The sequence below is a fragment of the Pseudocercospora fijiensis genome, assembly GCF_000340215.1.
Source record: "Pseudocercospora fijiensis CIRAD86 unplaced genomic scaffold MYCFIscaffold_1, whole genome shotgun sequence".
NCBI classification, from domain to species: domain Eukaryota; kingdom Fungi; phylum Ascomycota; class Dothideomycetes; order Mycosphaerellales; family Mycosphaerellaceae; genus Pseudocercospora; species Pseudocercospora fijiensis.
Window position 1 is genome coordinate 1995501 of NW_006921532.1, and position 20202 is coordinate 2015702.

The 20202-nt window shown below is 51.5% G+C and overlaps 9 protein-coding genes across 9 annotated transcripts; 4 read left to right on the top strand and 5 right to left on the bottom strand.

The window, feature by feature from the left end:
- Window positions 1-1574: 1574 nt before the first annotated feature.
- On the top strand, window positions 1575-3867 carry MYCFIDRAFT_212921 (uncharacterized protein; the record flags this gene model as incomplete). Its single annotated transcript, XM_007922739.1, has 2 exons — window positions 1575-2861; window positions 3158-3867. 2 exons carry the CDS (start codon window positions 1575-1577, stop codon window positions 3194-3196), a joined length of 1326 nt encoding a protein of 441 aa, XP_007920930.1. The 3' UTR covers window positions 3197-3867.
- Window positions 3090-6583, bottom strand: MYCFIDRAFT_212922 (uncharacterized protein; the record flags this gene model as incomplete). Its single annotated transcript, XM_007922740.1, has 1 exon — window positions 3090-6583. One exon carries the CDS (start codon window positions 6581-6583, stop codon window positions 3347-3349), a length of 3237 nt encoding a protein of 1078 aa, XP_007920931.1. The 3' UTR covers window positions 3090-3346.
- On the top strand, window positions 6558-7155 carry MYCFIDRAFT_169345 (uncharacterized protein; the record flags this gene model as incomplete). Its single annotated transcript, XM_007922741.1, has 6 exons — window positions 6558-6608; window positions 6644-6800; window positions 6830-6887; window positions 6926-6983; window positions 7033-7111; window positions 7145-7155. The coding sequence occupies 6 exons, from the start codon at window positions 6558-6560 to the stop codon at window positions 7153-7155; spliced, it is 414 nt and encodes a 137-aa protein (XP_007920932.1).
- A 1546-nt stretch (window positions 7156-8701) lies between these two features.
- MYCFIDRAFT_128341 (uncharacterized protein) lies at window positions 8702-9205 on the bottom strand (the record flags this gene model as incomplete). The annotated part of the gene is made up of 2 exons (XM_007922742.1): window positions 8702-8965; window positions 9080-9205. Coding segments are annotated over 2 exons (390 nt in total), but the record flags the coding sequence as incomplete, so codon positions are not given.
- A 948-nt stretch (window positions 9206-10153) lies between these two features.
- MYCFIDRAFT_26888 (uncharacterized protein) lies at window positions 10154-12074 on the bottom strand (the record flags this gene model as incomplete). The annotated part of the gene is made up of 3 exons (XM_007921598.1): window positions 10154-10399; window positions 10456-11624; window positions 11687-12074. 3 exons carry the CDS (start codon window positions 12072-12074, stop codon window positions 10154-10156), a joined length of 1803 nt encoding a protein of 600 aa, XP_007919789.1.
- Window positions 12075-12735: 661 nt separating this feature from the next.
- On the bottom strand, window positions 12736-14869 carry MYCFIDRAFT_158765 (uncharacterized protein). The gene is made up of 2 exons (XM_007922743.1): window positions 13691-14869; window positions 12736-13628 (listed from the first exon to the last, which is right to left on the bottom strand). Exons 1-2 carry the CDS (start codon window positions 14747-14749, stop codon window positions 13116-13118), a joined length of 1572 nt encoding a protein of 523 aa, XP_007920934.1. The 5' UTR covers window positions 14750-14869; the 3' UTR covers window positions 12736-13115.
- Window positions 14870-15042: 173 nt separating this feature from the next.
- Window positions 15043-16179, top strand: MYCFIDRAFT_212924 (uncharacterized protein; the record flags this gene model as incomplete). The annotated part of the gene is made up of 1 exon (XM_007922744.1): window positions 15043-16179. The coding sequence occupies exon 1, from the start codon at window positions 15253-15255 to the stop codon at window positions 16177-16179; it is 927 nt and encodes a 308-aa protein (XP_007920935.1). The 5' UTR covers window positions 15043-15252.
- Window positions 16180-16952: 773 nt separating this feature from the next.
- On the top strand, window positions 16953-18055 carry MYCFIDRAFT_62451 (uncharacterized protein; the record flags this gene model as incomplete). The annotated part of the gene is made up of 2 exons (XM_007922046.1): window positions 16953-17307; window positions 17358-18055. 2 exons carry the CDS (start codon window positions 16953-16955, stop codon window positions 18053-18055), a joined length of 1053 nt encoding a protein of 350 aa, XP_007920237.1.
- Window positions 18056-18253: 198 nt separating this feature from the next.
- On the bottom strand, window positions 18254-19502 carry MYCFIDRAFT_118732 (uncharacterized protein; the record flags this gene model as incomplete). Its single annotated transcript, XM_007922745.1, has 3 exons — window positions 18254-18349; window positions 18399-19293; window positions 19351-19502. Coding segments are annotated over 3 exons (1143 nt in total), but the record flags the coding sequence as incomplete, so codon positions are not given.
- Between the last annotated feature and the right edge of the window lie 700 nt (window positions 19503-20202).

Here is a 20202-nt window from a genome sequence, read left to right on the forward strand (position 1 = left end):
ACCGGCTACGAGGGCGCGGCCTTTAGAAGGGAAGCGTGTATTAGGACTAAAGAGGTTATACGTAATTAGTATATAACCGGGCTCGAGTAAAGCTAGGGTCTTAATGCCTTAGGTAGAGCTTAGCGCTTAGCCGTAGGCTAACTAGCCTGCCTTCCTCCTTCTCCTCCTAGTTCTCTATCGAATACTACACTAATTTACTACTACCCTATCTACCTACTAATATAACCCTTCTTATATAGATCGAGTCTGCTTCTAGTAACGATATATATTTATCCGCTATCCTATAGAGCGCTTTGCTAACTCGCTTAATAATTAACTTAAAGGTACTAAACGAGTGCTAATATTCCTTTCTTAGCTGCCTTATAGATAGGTTATACGCTACGAAGTCTAAGAATATAACTACCTACTCCTCGACTAAGACTTTAATCGCGCTATATAGATCTAAATCGCCGCCTTCCTTTAGCTCCTATATTAACTTATATAGTACCGGCTGTCTAAGACGTATTATATTATAACAATCCTACTCCGGACTATATAGCACTCGAAAGGTCTCCTTTATACCTTTATTTAGCTCTATAAGAGTCTTAGTCTTACTAGACGGCTAGTACTACTATCTACGCGTATTTCGTTAAAAGAAGGGGATCGAGGCGGCGAGGGTCGCTCCGGCGATAAGAACGACGACTATAGCGACTTAGATAGAGTCTATATTAGATATATAATAATAGTTAGAAAGAAGAGCTACTATAGAAACGACGAGAAGTCTATTATTTAGGGGCTAAAAGCACCTCTCGAGGTGTTTAGTAGGTTATTCGTATACAACTACCGCAATTAGTATCCCTAATAATCTCTTTACGATAACCTATAATCTATAATAGTCGTACGATTAAGAAGTATATAGTATTTAAGAAGCTATAGATTGTAGATTATTGCTAATAATCTATAGGAAATAAGCCGATAATCTACAGAAGTATATAGGGCCTTATTCACAGAACCGCCCCCGCCCCGCCCCGCCCCGCCCCCTCCCCCTCCTACCGTGCGGCACGATCTGTCTCGGATAGCGTCCTGTGAGGCGCGGGGCGGAGCGATCCCTAGAATATCCGTCTAGTCTGATCTGATCATCGTGTTTCAGGCTAAGCGCGACGTAAGGCTGCTCACGACTCTCATTGGCACCGTCGTCTAGCGCCTCACAATGGCCTTCGACTTCATGTCCGACACTCCATTTCGGGCGACGCACAACCTGTGACGAGTCGATGGAACATGATTTCTCAGGGCCAAGACGATTTTCTCCGACAGTCGTGTCCAGAGTCACACGCGTTTGGGCTACGCGACAATGGCAGTGTCTCGTTCAGACAATAGGCAAGTGAAGAACATCGTTCACTCGTTCGCACTTCCACCATTCGTCCCACTTCTTCGATTGTGCTCTTCTCGCAGTTCTCAGTGCCGTTCGCTTTCTTCACCTTCCTTCCAACGCATCACATTCTCTTCGATCAACCGTCTGGCACGGTATTACAGTATAGCCTTCTTTCCCAAACAGAGCTTTTCCTGCGACAGCGACAGCGACAGCTCAGGCAGAAATGCAGAAAATGGCATTATCCCTTCGCTCGATACTGGCCGGCCTGGTCTTGCTTCCTCTCACACAATCACGGCCCACATCAGGATACATTTCTGCTGCAGCATCTACACATGAGTCCGGCGGCGAAGAGCACATTGTCATCGTCAACAAGAACGCCCCAGTCACACCACAGGTAGCCCAAGTGCTCCGACGCCTCGATCTTCACGAATCGCACCCCGATGTCCGCCATATCTTCAACAACAGCGCCTTCCAAGGCTTCGCCGCATCCATGAAATCCCACTGTCTAGACCTCCTCGCCAACATGTCAGACATCTCTCATGTCGAAAAGACCATATCCATCAGCCATGCAAGCATTCCAACCACAATGGACGTCCGACCCAACGCTCCTTGGGGCCTTCAACGCATCTCCACCGCCAATACCAAATTCAGCGGCAGTCCCTCAGCAATGGACTACACCTACACTTACACAGACTCCAACCTCGGCTCCGGTTCCGACATCTACATCCTCGACACAGGCGTCTACACAGCCCACAACGTCTTCTCCAACCGCGCAAAAATGCTCTGGTCCTACGACAACGATCTCTCCGACCAAGACGGCCACGGAACCCACGTTTCCGGCACAGCAGCAGGCAACATCCTCGGAGTCGCCAGTAACGCCAACATCTTCGGCGTCAAGACGTTATCTTCCGATGGATCTGGATGGTCCTCGAACGTCGTAGCAGGAATAGATTTCGCAATCAATAACCACGAAGCCCGCTCCAACGACCAAACCCATTCCGGCTCAGTCATAAGCATGTCTCTAGCATCATCCTCACCAGTCGACGCCATAAACGCCGCCGTCAGCGCCGCAATTTCCCGCGGAATCCACGTTTGCGTCGCAGCGGGAAACTCGGATACAGATGCGTGTTCCTCCTCACCAGCAGCTACCGGAGGTTCACAAGGCGGCGCAATCACAGTGGGAGCAGTAGACATCACCAACAGACCCGCGTCGTTCTCGAACTACGGGTCTTGTGTAGATGTCTATGCTCCGGGCGTCAATGTGATTTCATCGTGGATCGGTGCTCCAAACATGGTCAACAGTTTGAGTGGGACTTCGATGGCCACCCCTCACGTCACGGGAATCATAGCTTACGCTATGGCTGCGAACAGGACTATGGCTAGGAATCCTGGACTGATGAAGGAATGGGTGAGAATGCAGGCTCTGGATGCAGGAAATGGGATTATGGTTGCGAATAATGGTGTACAAGGACCGTATCAGATTCAGAAGAGAGAACAGGTGGGGAAGGAGGTAGGTTGGAAGTTCGCGAGACGCGCGTTTTCTGGTTTGGATGCTTTGATGTTGTGTGCTCGTAGTGAGAGCATGTCCGTTGCTTCTGCTTGGCTGTGCAATGCGAAGAGGAGTTGGGGAGTTTGAAAAGGGATGAAGTAAGAGGTGCGTGCATAAATTAGATTAGCATTTTTACGAGATACCCACGACGTGATGAATGAAACGAGACAGCATGTATCGTGTCCCATTGAGTTGACTTGTTCGATTTTCATTATACATATATCTCATGCTATTGTACTACAAAACGGGCTCTGCAGGTGAGCCAGAGCAAGATCAACCCGCCCAATGCGTTGTAGTTGTCACAAAGTTGCCTCTTAAAGTTTTGATGTTGTCATTCCGTTTCATAACGCCATGCTGCCTGGGTATTCGTAGAAAAAGCTGACCTCCAGGAGCAGCATATTGAATCCCAAGTCGTGTAGGTCGCTCGTCGTTCCTTCTATCAAGCTTTAGCTTGAAAGTCCTGCTTTAGCTTGAGAGCCCTGCTTTTCATTATCGCTGCTCTCCGAACGTTGCTTCTCCATGGCCACCTCAAAGCCTGGCGCGTCTGGACTTCGCGGGTTCTTGGTAGTACCGTGGTAAACCTCGACATAGAAGCGCAGAGGAGCCTGCTTGTCATTACCGGGCCAGACCTCAATGATGTCTCCAGTATGAATCTTGCCGTATAGCTGTTTGCCCACCTCACCTTTGTCCAGCTGAAAGCCATTGATCTTCACACCGTTACTACCGTATGTGACGATACCGCAATACAACCCCTTGATCGAATCGAGCTCTTCTTCCGGTCCGGACGCCTTGCTCAGATCCGAAGCATGGAAGAAGATTGTAAGGCACTCCTTGGCTATACGAATATCGTTCTTATCGGGATGAGTGTATGTGCACCGAGAACTTCGGCCATATGTCGTGACTGTGGTGTGCAAATCCAGGACCAAGTCCGGTGCTGATCCTTGCGTCGAAATCAGCCTGCCGAAACGCGGCCGCGGGCCAGAGATATTCGCATGCTTTATGAGATGTGCTGTCTGTGGAAGCTTTGGAGCTTTTGCTGATTCCGCTTGGACACGATATGCTGCATTTGTCATGGAGTCATTTGCTGACACACCGTCATTATCACTGGTCGGCTTGCTCCTCGGCTGCGTGGTAGCTAGCGAGGTGTCCTTGATCGCGGCATGTTTCGCAGCCTTAGTGTAGTCATGGCTACTAACCTCAGAAGCATACTGAAGATTATGCGTGCTCGGATTCGCCGGGTCATGGTAGAACGATGGTGGATCCGGTATGCTGATGCGACGAGTGTAAGTGTGCGCCTGGGTTTGCGGATCTTGCTGTAATTTCGGAGTCTCCTCAAGATCGTCTGGTTGAGCCTCTTGCGATTGCGCAGCGGAGTCGACGCTGTTGCTGTCACGTTGAGATTGCGAAGCGCTTGAAATTCCAGTAAAAGGCGAATCGATTTCCATTTCGCGGACCATTGATTCAGCACCGAGCAGACTTTGACTCCGGTCGTCCTGCGCATCTTGACCTAGGCTGTGCTCTGATACAGCTTCTCCACGGGAGGCAGCTGAGCTTGTCAAGTTCTCAGCAACCCTGCCCACTTGTCTTCGAAGTGTTGGCAAGTCCGACTGACTGATTTCTCCAAACAGCTTTGGTGCTCTGGGTTGCGTCTGACCTCCTACTTGCTCTTGGTGCATGATGGGGATATCGCCAACCAATTCTGGACTGGAGCCGTAGTAGTTGTCCTCGTCAACTTCCTCGTTATCTTCATGGTTGTCATCGCCAGTCTTCAATCGCTTTGAGACCCGCGAGGATTCGAAAAAATTCATGTCGGAGGAGTTGAGACTGACTTCACTCTGTTGGCTGCCCATGAGCTCGTCAACGTCCCGCTCATCTAAACTCAACCCAGCGACATCAGGTTCTTGGGCACCAGGAATCGTATCAAGCTGAGCTTCCTCCTGAATAGCGCCAAGAGATCGCTGCGGCCGTCGATATGTCGGAGGCTTACGCGAGCCAAACCATGGAAGACGCAGACACTCTTCTGCAGAAGGTCGGGCCATTGGGTCTGTATTAAGCATGGCTACCAACAAGGCAACAGCTGCCTCAGAAACCCCTTGCCTCGCGAGATCGGCAGCATCCAGAGGTGTCATCATAATCTTATCGAACATACCGCGGCCGGTGTTATCAGCCACGCCTTCGAAAGGAGGTCTGTGACACAGAGAATACCATAGTACAGCACCAAAAGACCAGATGTCCACAGCATGGCTGTAGCTTCGGAACGTCTTGGTGCCTTGTGGCTTGCGAGAGCGCTTGATACCTTTATTTGCAGAATGTGTGTCGTAGTGAGGGAAGACTTCGGGTGCACAGTAGAGCAGTGTGCCGCAGAAAGTCTTCAAGAATGTATCGTTATTCTGTACTGCTTTGGATAGACCAAAATCGGACAGCTTGATTAGGAAGTTCTTTGGGTCGATTGAAGAGAGCAGAATATTGTCAGGTTTGATATCACGGTGGGTGATATTCTTCTTGTGAAGATAATCTAGCGCATCGAAGACCTGAGAAGCCATCTGCTTTGCGATCGATTCGGGAAGAGGTCCATACTCGGTCAGGTATTGCTGAAGATCTCCACACGGCACGAACTCCATGATAATGTACAGATGGTTGGAGACGTCCTGGTAGTCGTGGTATGCGACAATACTGGGATGGTCGATCGACTGCATTATCCGCATTTCATTTTCAAGCTTCCGGTCCAAGACGCCGTTCTTCATAAACCTCCTCTTCTCCAGCTCTTTCGCAGCGTATAGCTGCCCATCGATCTTTGTGGCCAGTTGATAGACACTGGCAAATGCGCCTTTTCCAATGTGGCCAACCACATTGTACACCTCGCCGCCGTTCCAGTGCATTCCAAATTGATTGTGTGGAACGGGCGCTTTCACCGCAGTGTGCCGGCGTTGAGCAGATGTGGGAAGATGTGGATCGTCGTTGCGGCCATCTCGTTGCCGCCGCTCAAGAGCGGCAAATTGTCGACTCATGTAATCTTGAAACATCTTGTCGTACTCCTGGTAATATCCATCGCGGGATGGAAAGCGCACGATAAATTTCAGCACTTCATCCTTCGACGGAGAAAGTATCTGGACCACGGAACCAGGACTGAGTATTCGGGAGTGAGGATGGTGCGTTGTCCTGCATTTGAGCAGAACATCATCTACCATTGTTCCGTTTGTGCTCATGTCCCTAAGCATGAGAATGCCGGTTTCGTTGAAGAAGATGCAGAAGTGGAAATTGCTGACCCGCTTGTGAGAATCTGCTCGGACGACAATGTCGCATGCTTCGCTGTTACGACCAATGACGAATCCAAGGTGAGGCTGATGCGTGCGCGTCGAGAATCTCAGAGCCAGATCCATTGCCTGCTCCCCAGCATTTTCGTTGAGGATGAATGTTTCTTCATCGTCGAGGGCGGCACCGTTTCGGTCTGGTCGACGAAGACTCGAGTTCTGCAAGATGTGCTGAGGGGCACGAGCAGCTGTATCCGAGACAAGACGGAAGGCTGCAGGGGAGGCAGGATGGAGGATGCAGATAACATCGGCGACGTCACTGGCAGAAAGACCGGAGTTGTTTCTACCCATTCGCCTCGGGTCGACTGACGGCTGCGTGCACTGCGTCAAGACATACTCGTCCACCATGCTATCCGTTGTCTCAATCGCCATCTTGCGTGCCGGGTTCGAAGCCTGCGTGGAAGCGAAAGGACAGCTCAAAGGCGTTGTCAGGCAACAGGCGCCTCGCAGCCAGGTTTTGCGAGGCACAGGGAAAAGTTCGAGAAGCAAGTCGCTCTTTCGTGCAAGACGGCAGACACCAGCCCTTTATATGCCCAGCCCCTCCCCGCCGCCCCGGCCAATGCCGGGTTGCTAAGGCGTCGTACAGCGCGTTTCTAAGGCGGAAACATCTATGTCGAGGAGTCGATTTCGTTGCAGCCAAGCGGAGTGAAAATGGCGAGTGCTGGCGAAGTTCGCAGTGGTTCAGCGGTAGTGATGTGGCGTGTTTTCATTCAGGAATATCGCCGCGTGCGGTCGTATCGAGCTTCGTCGTGTTGCGTATGGATTGGTGCTGGTGACGGTCGGAGGAATACAGACTACATTGGCCAGGCAACGGCGGCTAGGCAGACATTGGCTTGCTGAAAGTGATGGAAGGACTCGCGGAAGGCCGATACAGCGAGTTGGCTATCGTCCAGAAGACGAGTGATACCGGAAAGGGAGAGTGAGAGGTGCAAGGCGAAGAGTGACTCGAAGCAGGCAGGCGATTGAATGTCAACGTCCGAGGGTCGAGCTGAGGCCCCAAACCTTAAAGCGACGCCATGGGCTACCGGGCCGCGTTCTGGCGCGTTGCGGTTCGCGGAGACAAACTGCCGAACCAAACGACTGGTCCAGAGGCCTGGAAAGTCGCATCTGAAACACTGCGCCTTGACTAGGACTCCTGGTCTTCCGCGCTTCACATTACTGATAACTTACACCCGAAAAGTGACTGATCACATCACGGATCAGCATGTGGGAGAGGAGACAGCTGTAGCAAGAACCAAGAACAACCTGAGGCTCATACAGCATCACTGCAGCCTTCTTCACAGACTCAAAGCACTCCAACACGATACGCATTCGGCACATTCCCAGCTTCTGGCGTAACAGTGGGCACATTGTCGTCGGCTGAAATCGTAAGGGTTGATCGTTTGGCCTCCAAGAGAAGAGACACTGATTCCTTCAAGTGCCAATTCATGCAAGTTCGCTTTGCCCAGGATGATTGCTCCAGCCTTCTTGAGAGCAGCGACAGAGGGTGCGTCGACATTAGGCTGAGAATGAGCCAAGCTTATACTACCGCCCGTTGTTACCATATCAGAGGTGTCGAAGTTGTCCTTGAGCAGGATTGGTATGCAGAAAAGAGGGCCATAGGTGCCATTGCTCGCTTGTAGCTTAGAGTCATATTCTCGAGCGATTGCCAGGGCCTGTGAATTCAGAGCGAGAATCGCATTTGTTCGAATATTCAATGCCTCGATACGTGACAGGAAGGAAGATACCACTTCTTGGCATGTCGTCAGACCAGTGTATAGATTGTGATGAGTTGACGAGATGGTCGCTTCACGAGGGTCGAATGTCGGCTGTGCAGATACGAACGCAGAAGTAAGCGCAGCAGTGATGCAAAGCACGTACATCTTGACGATAAAACTTGCTCGACAGGTATGCAAGGAGACGAAAACATGATTGAATTGCAACCTACTCCGTACCTGAGCAAGAGAGAGCCTAGTGGCTTGTCACTCGGGCCGTGACTCTGGCCGGGGGATCTTTCTCTGCCGGGCGTCATTTTGTTCACATGTTCACATTGTTGTGTGCTCAAGGTCGTATATCTCCCGATGCACCCTCTTGATGAGGTCTGAGCTGCAATATAGGTAGGTGTTTGGTCGGCGGAACTCGCATAGCACTGCTTCGTCGGAGCTCTGACGTAGCTGTGCTTCTCTTTGCTCGTCCGCACCGAGAGCTTAGCTTAGTTATGCTCACCGCATACTTATTTCCACAGCAGAAGCACACTGACTCTAGTCACCTCGCCTACCGCTCCCTTTGGACCTCTTTTATCGTCCTCAGTGTCTCTTATGCTGGTGCTCCAATTGCTGCAGCTCACGCGATTCCTGCAAGCCACGTTGTGACGATTTTTTGCAGACCGCAAGACATTTATAACGCAAGTAATGGGCGACAAATGTGCAGCGGTGATCCCTCTTATCCCAGTAGCACTTTTTACGGGCCATGCACGATGTTTAAGTGCGCTCCTTCCGGTGCACAATGGCATCACATTCCACCTTCAGGGCCCAAGGCCGAGATAGCCCATCCTGTGCTACCAGTCATGCCCTGCTCAACGCCTTGTGCGCCTTCGAGGCTGTCAAGGCCCTTCTCATGAACCACATCGATATCAAGCTCTTCCATGACCTGGATGACAGTGCCCAATGACTCAAAGAAGCCATTGACTGAGACTCTGAGCATGCGATTCGTCGTAGCCTTGTATTCAGTCTTCAGTATATTCGCGGCAGGATCATCAAGATGTCCATCGGATGACTCCTTCGTAGATTCTATCGTCGTAGTAGCGTGAATAGGCTCCGTTGGCGCAGCATTGACTAGAAGTGAGGCCTTGAACGGATCATGTTGCACAGTGCTTTGGCTATCTGGAACAGCTGTCACCAGACTGAAAGACCTTTCGACCAAAGAGGACAGCTCTGGGTCGACACAGAGCGTGCGCAAAGCTGCTTTGGCCAGGCGATTGCTCGGGAAAGGAATGTAGACCGTCCTATTCGATGGTTCAGCTGCGGTTCCAGCTCGGTCTACGGTGGAAGGTCGTACAGTGAGCAAGGAAACTTCGAATCATGAGCTGTCACCGCCATAGTGCTCGCGATTTGCGAAGTATTGTGTCGTGTCTAGAGCGTAAATTGAATCAGGAAATTTAGTAGCAGGAGGACAGCACGTGAAGAATGGCGGGGAAAGAAGGCTAAACTCAATGCGTGCTGGCTGCAAAGTGACGATGGTGGAGGTCACGACGATGATGCTTTCATCGAAATCATTCACATGCTAATAAGGTAATCGAAAGTTGGGACTATAACAGACCCGTGCCCTAGACGTGCCGGGGCAGTAGGTCATCATCAGTGGTAGTACTACTTCTCCTACCTGTCAGCGAGCGTGACTTCATCTCCCGCAACAACAACAGCACAGCAACAATGGCACAATCATCCCCTTCCGAATTCCTCACCTTCTACCGAACAATACGCGCCGCCCATCGCATTGCTTCAAGATCAGTTCAGACTAGACCTTTCAGTCAATCGATGGTCGCGTTGAGACCAGCTTCGAACCCCGATAAGAAGCACGATGTGGGTGATCATCACAAGAGCAAGAAGCATGTCTTAGACAAGGGCTATGATCCGAATGTGCAGACCGATCAGTCGAAGCAGGGTAGAGAGTGAGTATTGGTACCGAGGCTTGGGGGAAAGATTTGGGCCATAATAACTTTGTGCTGCAGAAACCGAGCAAATGATTCCGGCGGCGTAGCGACACAACAGAAGAGCGGCGGTGCACATGAGAAGGCGAAGAAGGAGTTTCCTGAGGCGCCCACGACGATAGGTTTCCAGGATGAGAGAGGTGGGAAGGGGCATTGAGGAGATGAACGGCGTAGGATAAATGGGTGGTCTGCATGCATAAAGGCGTGGCGCATGTATGTCGAGCAAGAGCTTCGAAATCCAGTTGACCATGGTGTGGTCACTCATTCCTGACGTACAGGCCAGTAGCTTTCCAATTCTCAACTTGCTTTCCCGGAGGCATCTCACCGGGGATTTGCGAAAGCGAATGACCACTACCGCTCCTTTCACTCGGAGTCTTGCCTTCGATGACTTCGGCACTCCCAGCAATCTGGTCATCACCAGCATGCATTAGGTGCTCTAAGTTCACCTTAGGTCCTTTGAACCACTTCCTAGCCGACACAACCCACCAAATCATCACAAGAAACTGTCAAATGTTAGTTGACGCTGGGCACTATAGATCATCCTTGTGTAGGAACTTACCATAGTACCTCCATAGACGACGGCAGTCCAATTCATGCCGTCCAGCGTCAAGTCGCTACCAGTAGTGGATGGCAAGCATAGGATTGGAACCATGAGCGCCACGAAACCTGACGCAATCGTTCCAATAGGAATCGAAAATCGACCAAGATTCCACGGACCACGCCTGAAACGATTACCCACGAAGAAGACACGGATGAAGATCGGTGTTGTGAATGCCACGAAAGCGGCACAAGCTCCAATCGAGAAGATCGCTCCAATTGCGATTGAGCCTCCAAAGATGAGACAAAGCAAGGCGCAGCCGATAGCACAATTTATCCACACCGCATTGACTGGGGTCCGGGTTGTCTTGTTCACCTTCTTCCAAATGTTACTGAAGGGGAAGCAGTCGTCTCGAGCATATGCGAAAGTGACTCTTGAAGCTGCAATCATGCAGCCTTGTCCCATCGCAAATCCGGCAATGATGGTGAGACTGAGCACAGCCAACACGGCTTTCTGTGGCAAGACCTGGATGAGGTATGCTGCAAATGGCTGTCCAAGGTCGGAGTCCAGCACGTCGGGAATGCTAACAACCGTGTATGCAACCACGAGTTGCAGAAACCACCCTGCTGTACCACCGACAGCGGAAGTCAAAAAGATGGCGCGCGGAGAAGCAATGTTGGCATTTGAACATTCCTCTGCCAGATGGAAAGGCGAGTCGTACCCAGACATTGTCCAGATGACTCCAGTGAAACTCATAAGAACAGCGACACCGGCTGGATAGTCGGTCCCCGCGTATATATCTCCCCAAACCTCGCTGCTCGGCGTGAACTTGGGAAGGCCCTGGTCTTCACGATTGGTTGCGGCTGGAATGAGGATAATGACTACCAGAAGGGCAATGATGTTGAAAGTCGAGCCAGCACTATTGATCCTCGCGATCCACTTGGTTGATGCGCTTGCCATGCATGAGTGTATGAGCATCAAGAATACCGTCAACAGGAAAGTCTGATAGTTGGTCGGCGAGTAGTTGGGGTTCTGAATACTCGCTGCAGCGAGGATCATAGCCGCAGTTCCATAGTCAACACTAGGTGCTCCAGTAACCTGTCCAACCCAATTGCTCCAGCCTGTGATCCAAGCAGCGAGAGGTCCCCAACCTGGCGGTGCTAGCACGGCGGCAGCGTAGTAAAGTCCTCCTAACTCGAAGGTCAGCAAATGTCTCAGACATTGGGGTATCCTCAAGTTATTTCGTTCCTACCGGACGTCGGCATGCTCGAACAAAGCTCAGCCATCGAAGCGGCAACACTCTGAATCCCGACCATTGCCACCAGCCAACCCCAAGTCATACCAGCTGTGCCTGCGTAGCCCATGCCATAGTAAAGTGTTGACGCGAAAGACGGTAGTAGGCCCAGCACGGCGAAAGAGACGCAGAAGGTCGTCCATAAGCTAAACTCGCGCTTGAATTCGGGCTTGTAACCAAGCGCCGCGAGGACTTCTTCATCTGGTGTCCATTCTTGGCCGGAGTCGTTGATAGGGATGTCACCGCCTTTCAAAACGGACGTTACTGGCTCTTCTGCCACACTTCGTTTTCGGTGGGTCGTGATGGACGGTCCGCTAGCATTGCGCCTCTCGGAAATGGTCGCCATTGTGTATAATGTGACATTCGCCAGGGAATCACGTGTTGCGCAAGATGTTGTGGGGGTTGTGTCTATAGTAGAATGTGATAATGTCTGCTTGTGGCGCCGTTGGGATGAAAGCAAGGCTTGAGTGACGTTGACTGCGTTGTTCAGAAGAAGGAAGTGCTGTTGATAATTGGCGGCTCGCCTCCCATCTTAAGGTATCTCCTACGCATCTAGGCTAGGTGATGAGCTACGTATATAACCGCGTAGGCTTAGCGACGGGCAACCAGACAGTACACGAGCCGCGTAGGGCTCAGTACAGGCTTATAGTAGACACGCCGCACTATTCTGACAAAAGGCACTTGTTAGTCCTACCATCTATCGACCTATCGGCAGAAGGGTGTTCCATGCGTTGCTACAAACCCATTCCTAACAGAGTCAAAATAGTGTCCTTGTTATCAGAGTGCTTATCCATATCCCAGCCGAAGGTCTAACGATTCCAAGTAAGTCGATGCGAGATAACAATCGCTCCAAATCGAGGTCGAGCAGCACGTATGTATGTATGTAGTTGGCGATGTTCGTGCGATGCGTTCCCAGGCGCGCAAGATAGGCTCGGTGGATACGTTCACCACGGTTGCTGCGACGTGCAAAGGTACTGAGAGGGGCCAGACCCAAAACGGGCCGCCTTAAAGATTAAACAGCATTGTATTGGCATGTATTGCTAAACCTTGTTTGACAAACCGCCAACTCTCACATCGCAAGTTGCGATTCCGCCAAGCACGCCTGAGGGTATCAATCTTTCCTAGCGGAATCGCTCCATCCTAAACGCTTGTGCAACATCGTAAGGAGTCATTGACCAACTCGTGCTCTGGCAGCGGGTATGACCTTGCGGTCATGCTGATGACGTTGGCACCAGTTTCAGCATCGCCAGCAGAAGGTCGTCGGTTCTCCTCATCCTAGATCTGAGAACTGCGCGCATCATCTTTGGAATAAGCATTCGGGCAGGCGCGCTTTGTTGGAGAAGCTGCTCTGGGCGGCGGCTCATCCAGTACCTTGCTCAGTGATTCTTCAGAAGTCCAGCTCGGCTCCCGCTCCCGTTTCTTGTTGGGCGCGACGACTTCTAGCACTGGGTCTCACATCAGCATCGACTTCTGGATCCGAATCATCACCAATTCCCCAAGCTCGGCGTCCAGCGCGCGAACCCATACCATCACCTGCTGTCTTGTAGATCTTCTTCTCTTCCTGAACTGGGCTTTCGAAGCTCCAGTTGCTTGCCATATCGGATCGAGTCTCGCGTTTGCTCTGAGCCGGTTTTGCACCGGCCGGAGACTTGTCCGAAATCTCGTAGTGAGGTCCAAAATCATCTCCGCGGCGAGCATTGTTGACATTGGGCTTCGGTGGCTGTCTGACGCGCTCGTCCTTGTGCAGAGGGTCGCCGTACAGGCCAAGTCCCTTCTGGCGCTGGAGAGACTTCTCCTTGGAAGGAGCTGGGGACGAATCGTGTGCAGTCTCCCAGTGAGGCTTTGCGTCCTTCCTTGGATGGTGGACTACAGGACGCTTGGGAGGAGACTCTGGATCGTCCTGCAAAAGGTTAGTCACAGATCTCAATTGCTTTCAAGATTGGAAAGAATTACCTCATCAACACCAGCGCCCCAGTGACGTTCATAATCCGGGCGGTTCTTCTCGATGTGCTTCGGCGGGGTGTGGAAATCCTCAAAGCTGAATGTAGCATCGTGCTGGCTTGACTTGTTCTTGCCCAAGGGACGGTTTTCTTTTGGAGCGTCTTCGCCGTTGCCGAATGCGAAGTGCTCATACTTCTGACTGTACGTCTTCTTACGCTCAGGCGAACGTGGAGGCTCTTGGTCGTCCTGGTCATCGAAGAGTCGGTTGTTCTGGTGGTTTCGGCCTGCTCCTGCCTTCAAGACAGTGCCATCCATCTTGTGCGGTGATTGACTGCGCGATGGGTCTGGAGCGGTGTCTTCGCTCGTGAAGAGCTCGCCAAGGTCGCGTGGGATTGGCTTGGCCGACTTGACTGGCTCATACTTGGGTCCGTTGTAGGTGCGTCCATCTTCGTTGACGTCGCGCTCAGCGAACAAGGTCAGACTGGCGTGAGGATCGCGAGTGACAGAGACGCTGTCTCGTTTGTGGTGATCTCTGATGACAACCTCATTGGGATTGCGCACGCCTAATGGCTCCTTCCCAGCGCTTCCTCCACCCTGAATGCCGGACTTGACGCTGGCATTGATGGAATCAATCTGAGCCTTACCGTCGCGGATTGGCCAGTTGCGTCCAGTCTTGCCGATAGCCTCCACTTGCTTCAAGAGCGTGCCTTGGTCCCAGTAGAGACGGATCTGTTGGATCTTGTCGCCCTTGTAGGTAACCACATGCGTCATTGGGAAGGTCACTTCACGCTCGTCTAACATGTTCGAGTCCATGCCTGGCAGGTACGCGCCACCACCCATGCGGAACTGGAGGGTTGTGATGGTCTCCAGACAGCAGCCATTGTCGCCTTCAATCGTATAGATGACTTTCTGTTCCTTCTGTTCGATTTGCTTGCCTTGAGCTCCTAGATGCTTGAGGACGGCGGTAGGCTCGCTGATCGTCGTAGTCGTGGTGATGTAGTTGATCGATGCATCGCTCGCTAGTACACCCGTGCTGGGCGACTGGAGGAAGTTCAGGTACAAGCCCGACTTGTTGGACATGGCGCCGTTGTCTCACACCGTTCGAGTGATGCGGGTCAATTGATTGATTGCCAGGCCGAAAAAGTGATTCGGATGTGGACACTGCGGGTTTAGTGACACCAGGAGTGTTGTTGACGCGGCGAAGGCAGAAGGTGATGCACGTTCACGAAGCAGCTGCAGTAGTCGCGGCCGCGTTGTTGTTTACTCCTTGCCCAGGAGGATTTTATGCAGGGTGCCTTCCAGGGGACGGCGGGGCCAATGCGCCTGCCGACGCTTGCCTGTTCTTGCTTCGGAAGTCCTGACCACCAACCAGACGACATCTCTATAGCAACTGTCACGCGGCCCTGTGCGGTCACAAAGCCAATAATGATGTGGCGCGTGGTCTCGAGCAAACATCATCATACATGTTGCTCACGGCAGTCGCAGTCGCGAAGTGGTCGCCGCGATCAAACGCGAAACTGCCACGGTAGCACACCCGACGTTTTCGCGAACGAAGTCAAAACGACCATGGTACCGAATGAGCTATGGACAGCATAAGTGAGCTGCTGACAGCGAAGTTCGATGGAGCACTCATCGGCTATCTCAGAGGAATCGACATCGCTTGCGTTTCCCGCCTATCGACCCAGCGACTCAAGCAGAACGCACTGCCCGCAATCGGACTCATCGAGTCTGTCACTGGCCCGATATTCGAAAGTCATTACACCCCCTTATACCTGGCCAACTTTCATGGAGCTGAACGCGAGCACCCCGATCTGATCATCAATCGCCTCAACGAGAGACACTCACAACGGCGACGCCACGATTTTCCGTATTGGGTAATTGGAGTAAGGGATCCGTCTGGACAAGCAGCTGCTGCGGCACAATTCTCCGTCTTCCTTCAAGGGCGACATGCCATTCCATATCTTCAGTATATCTATGTGCGTCCCCAGTCTCGTCGGAAAGACCTCAGCGAAGTTCTCCATACCATTACCCTGGCTGTTGCGATGGCAGAGGCGGCCATACATCATCCGGATGCTCCACCACAAGTACCATTCACCTTGTGCGAAACAAAACCCGCAGTTCACGGCTCAAACGCGGAGACAAAAGCTGCGGCCGCCGAACGGGTGTCGATTCACGCAAAGAGTGGCAGTCAAGCACTTATGGTACGCCGAAAAGGACACTGCAGGATCTTGACAGCCCATTGTCAGCCTGGTCTGGAGAATGGCCAGCCGCCTTTGACTTTGATTTGGGTCCTTCGCCCCAACCCTGCATCGCCTCTGACCATCGCTGATGAGAACCTCGGCAAAAGCATTATTGCTAGCTATTATCAAAATCTGCGTAACGAAGGTTTTCCTGAAGAGAACATTGCACTAGCAGAAAGCTTGGTGGAAGGCAGGCTGGAATTGGATCACGAGTTCTGTCTCATCCCACTGGACGAAGTTGCCAAGGAAATGTACGTGGACATCGATTGAGGATGCACAAGTGGATGGACGTCGCTTTGCAGGACATAGAGACCTTCCCGCTTTAATCTGAGGGACCGCAGTCAAACCCTTCAAGCAAATGCCTCAAAGTCCGATGCATTACTGCGGCCAAGCAGCCTATCGCGACGGCTATGCAAAGTACTATGCATCGGATCGGGGCACGAGAGCTTTCTTGTTCAGCTCCAAAGGGACGCACGCAAGGCAGGAAATCGACAAACTCCAGCTTTGGTTGCAAGGTCTTGCAGAAATAGCTCAGCCGACATCAGCCCCGTCCATCGTCATAAAGCACTGAACTACAAGACTCCCGTTTGGTTGCGATAGCCTTGGCATGGTCAGCGAGCACTCCACCAAGCATTGCATACAAAATCCCCAAGCTCATCGGAAGTATTCTCTGCACGAAAGACCATTTGAATTAATTAAAGGATCAGCTGAATGATGCACGACGCGCGAAAGAAATACCTCCGACGTAGATCCGCTTACGCCGCGCGACAGGCTGCAGACCGTACAACACTGGAGCTGTGCTTCTGCGTCCACTCTATGCTACAAAGGACGATTTTGCCAAGGGGTTTATAGGACTTGCAGCGACCATCTGCAACGTAGGATGCGATGCAGACCGGAAGATCAGCGCGACATTCCAATGATTCTCTCGAATTCTTGGCAAGAGCTACATCGCAATGCAACCAGTTGTTTGCAGATATAAAGACAGCACAGTCTAGCTCAAACAATGCACATCAATTTACTTTTTCTCGAGATTTAGAAACAAGATGCCCAAGCTTCCCGTGTCACTGATTGTCATTGGACTTCTTTCTTTTACGTCTGCAACGCCAATCCGTCACGACCAAGGATCATGTTCAGAAACACTCATTCGCAAAGAATGGCGAAACCTCACCTCGACACAGAAACAAGATTATATCGGTGCCATCAAATGCCTACAAGGGAAGCCCAAAGAGGTTACACCGGACTGGCTTGCACCAGCAGCTGTAACCCGCTACGATGACTTTACGACTGCCCATATTCTTCAAACAAATACATCACATAAAGTCGGACATCTCCTACCCTGGCATCGATACTACCTGAGCGTATACGAGAAAGCTCTGAGAGAAGAATGCAACTATGCTGGTAGCGCTAACCATATCTATCACGTCTAAATATTCGCTGACACAATCTAGGCGCTGTTCCATTCTGGGACTGGACATTAGACGTAGCAAGCGACGACGACTTCCTCCAAAGTCCCGTCTTCGACCCAATCGACGGCTTCGGCGGCAACGGAGTCTTCGTCCCATCCTCCAACAAATCCAAAGAAACATTCGAAATTCCAGGCCGCACAGGAGGAGGCTGCATCCAAGACGGGCCCTTCAAAGACACGATCGTAACTCTCGGACCCACCAGCGATCTCTCCGGAAACCCGCGCTGCCTCAACCGAGACCTGAGTCCTTACTGGGCGAGACGATATATAGGCATGAATCGAACGAAAATCACACTTGAGAAGTGCACGTTCGGCGACTTCACTTATGATGCGGAGCTTGGACCTCCTCAGATCCATTCGGGGATTCATGGAGGAGGACATTCGGGTGTAGGAGGTGTTATGAGGGATCCGTATGTGAGTCCTGCAGACCCTTTATTCTATCTCCATCATGCGAATCTGGATCGTGTTTGGTGGTCGTGGCAGAAACGAGATTTGGAGAACAGGTTGTTAGATATTTCGGGGCCGGTGTATAGGGATGATTGGAATAATACTCAGGGTGGGAATATCACGCTGGAGTTTCAGATGACGATGGGATATGTGGCTGGTCCGGTGACGATTAGGGATGTGATGGATGTGAGAGGAGGGAAGTTGTGTTATGATTATGATACGATTTATGATTAGTGATATGGTGAGATACTTTATGATTATATGGAGTAGTATTATATGGAGTAGTGTGCAATGGGTCGATTAGAATTCTTGGGTATAGCTATGAATGATCGGGGGTATCAATAATGTCGTAGAATGCAAAGCCCGCCTCATCTCGCAGGTTCAACTGGTTGCGCAGACCTAGAACCTCTTTCCTTCAGTGAAGCCATTCATGAAACCTAACATGTAGTCCTTTCCTTTAATGAGGCGGACAGCGAAAGCTGGCATGCCCCAACCATTGAAGGCTGCAACGCCAGTCTTTGGTCCCACCTGTGTATTGTTAGTCGTCGTTCTCATTTGAACATGCTATCGTACTCACCGGCACAACCTGAGTCTCCGCCTCTTTGAAGGCATATTTCTTCTCTGGCGAAGTTCCGGCCTTGGCATCTTCGAGCAGATCATGGGCCATGTTAGAGCCAAGGATCGGAATGGTAGCATTCATTGCCATCACGCCTCCTTTATCAACTCCAGCCACATCACCCGCCGCATAGACTCGCGCTCCAGCTTTGTCGACTCTCAGCGTGGCAGCATTCGTGGCCACATAGCCCTTGGGGCCTCTCAGTTCCTCGGGCAGCCAGTCAGTATTCGGCGTCACTCCGTAAGCGGGAATGTAGACATCCGCTGTCATGGATTTGCCATTGTCCAGAAGGACCTCAGTCTTGCCATCAGCAGTGTCATTCTTTCCAGTAGCCTTCACGCCGTAGACGACCTTGACTCCAATCTTCTCCAGCAGCCTCTGCGCCTTTTCAGCGCGGGACTTGTTCAAGACGGGAAGGAGTTTGTCACCGCCGGCAATGAGGGTGATCTTGGCCTTGCTGCCATACTGCGTGGCAATCTCACCAGCTGTTTCTACGCCGACCGGGCCGCCTCCAGAAATCACAATTTCCTTCGCGGAGGCGAGCTTGGCGTTCATGTCCTTCAGGGCTTGCTCGGAAACAGTGTAGTTGCCATGGAAGCCTGTAAGTGGTGTCGGTGTCTTCACCCCAGTTGCTATCACGAGTGCATAGTAGTCCAGAGTCTCCGAGCTGCCATCGGCTTTGGTGATGGTCAATTTGCGGTCCTGTGTGTTGAGAGCAGTTGCAGATGCTTGTGTGAAGACGATCGAGTCCTGAAGGGTTGGATATTGTTTGAAGCAGTCCTTGATAGGCACGAAGCTCTTCTCAATCGTCAACTCTTTGACTGAGACAATCTGTCGAGGCGCTGCAATGTGCCACCTAGGAAGAAATGTTAGTGCTTGTCACATAAGGAAGATTTGGCTTAGACGCTGATACCAGAAATGTGTTGATGGATCGATGAGATGTAGCACATATTTCGCATCCTGGGATTGGCGAAGCTTCGGTAAAATATGCTTGCAGATGTAGTGGGCGACTCCAAGGCCACCAAATGAGGCTCCTACCACTACAATATTTCGAGTTTCGGACATCGTGGGCTGCTGATTTATTGCAAAGTGTGTGCGTGGGCTTTGTTGCGAGTCGAGTGGATGATTACTTTATTAGTTGATGTCCACGTCAGATGTAGGACACGCCTGGTCAATGCTATCGATCGATCTGTTTGGGGCGGATGAAGGTGAGTTGCTGGGCGAAGAGGATGGATTCAGGTCGGTATTATGTACATTAGAAGCTTGAACAGGAGTGGTCTGACTGACAAACAAGGACGTAAGATGCTAGACAACAGTCTGCGCTGCTGCTGTGCTATGGTCACTATTGTCGTCAAGGGTGAGGGAGCCGCCGGATCCGACCTCCGAGATTTGCTGGGATTTCTAAGGACCAGATCAGGTAAGGCGCGTGTCCACATCGAATGATCGAGACATCAACGGTCCAGGCCAGGGAGTGGGACAGCGCTATGTTCGGCGAAAAGGCTTTGCTGACAACGCAGTTGCTCGGTGAAGTCGTTTGGTTGCAAGGCACGCACATCAACTTCTGCCAATCACCAGCCGAGCGCAGCTCTTCAAGGGCCATTTCCACGTGGGCATGTCGACACCCGAGACGGCGACATGGCTTTCTTACGTGAGCAGAGAGCGACCACCGCCCGGGTCTCTTCAACGGATTGTATCAGCAGCAGTGCCAGCAGACAATAATATATCGTGAAATCGTCTCTTCCCCAACCGCTGCGCCGACCCCTGG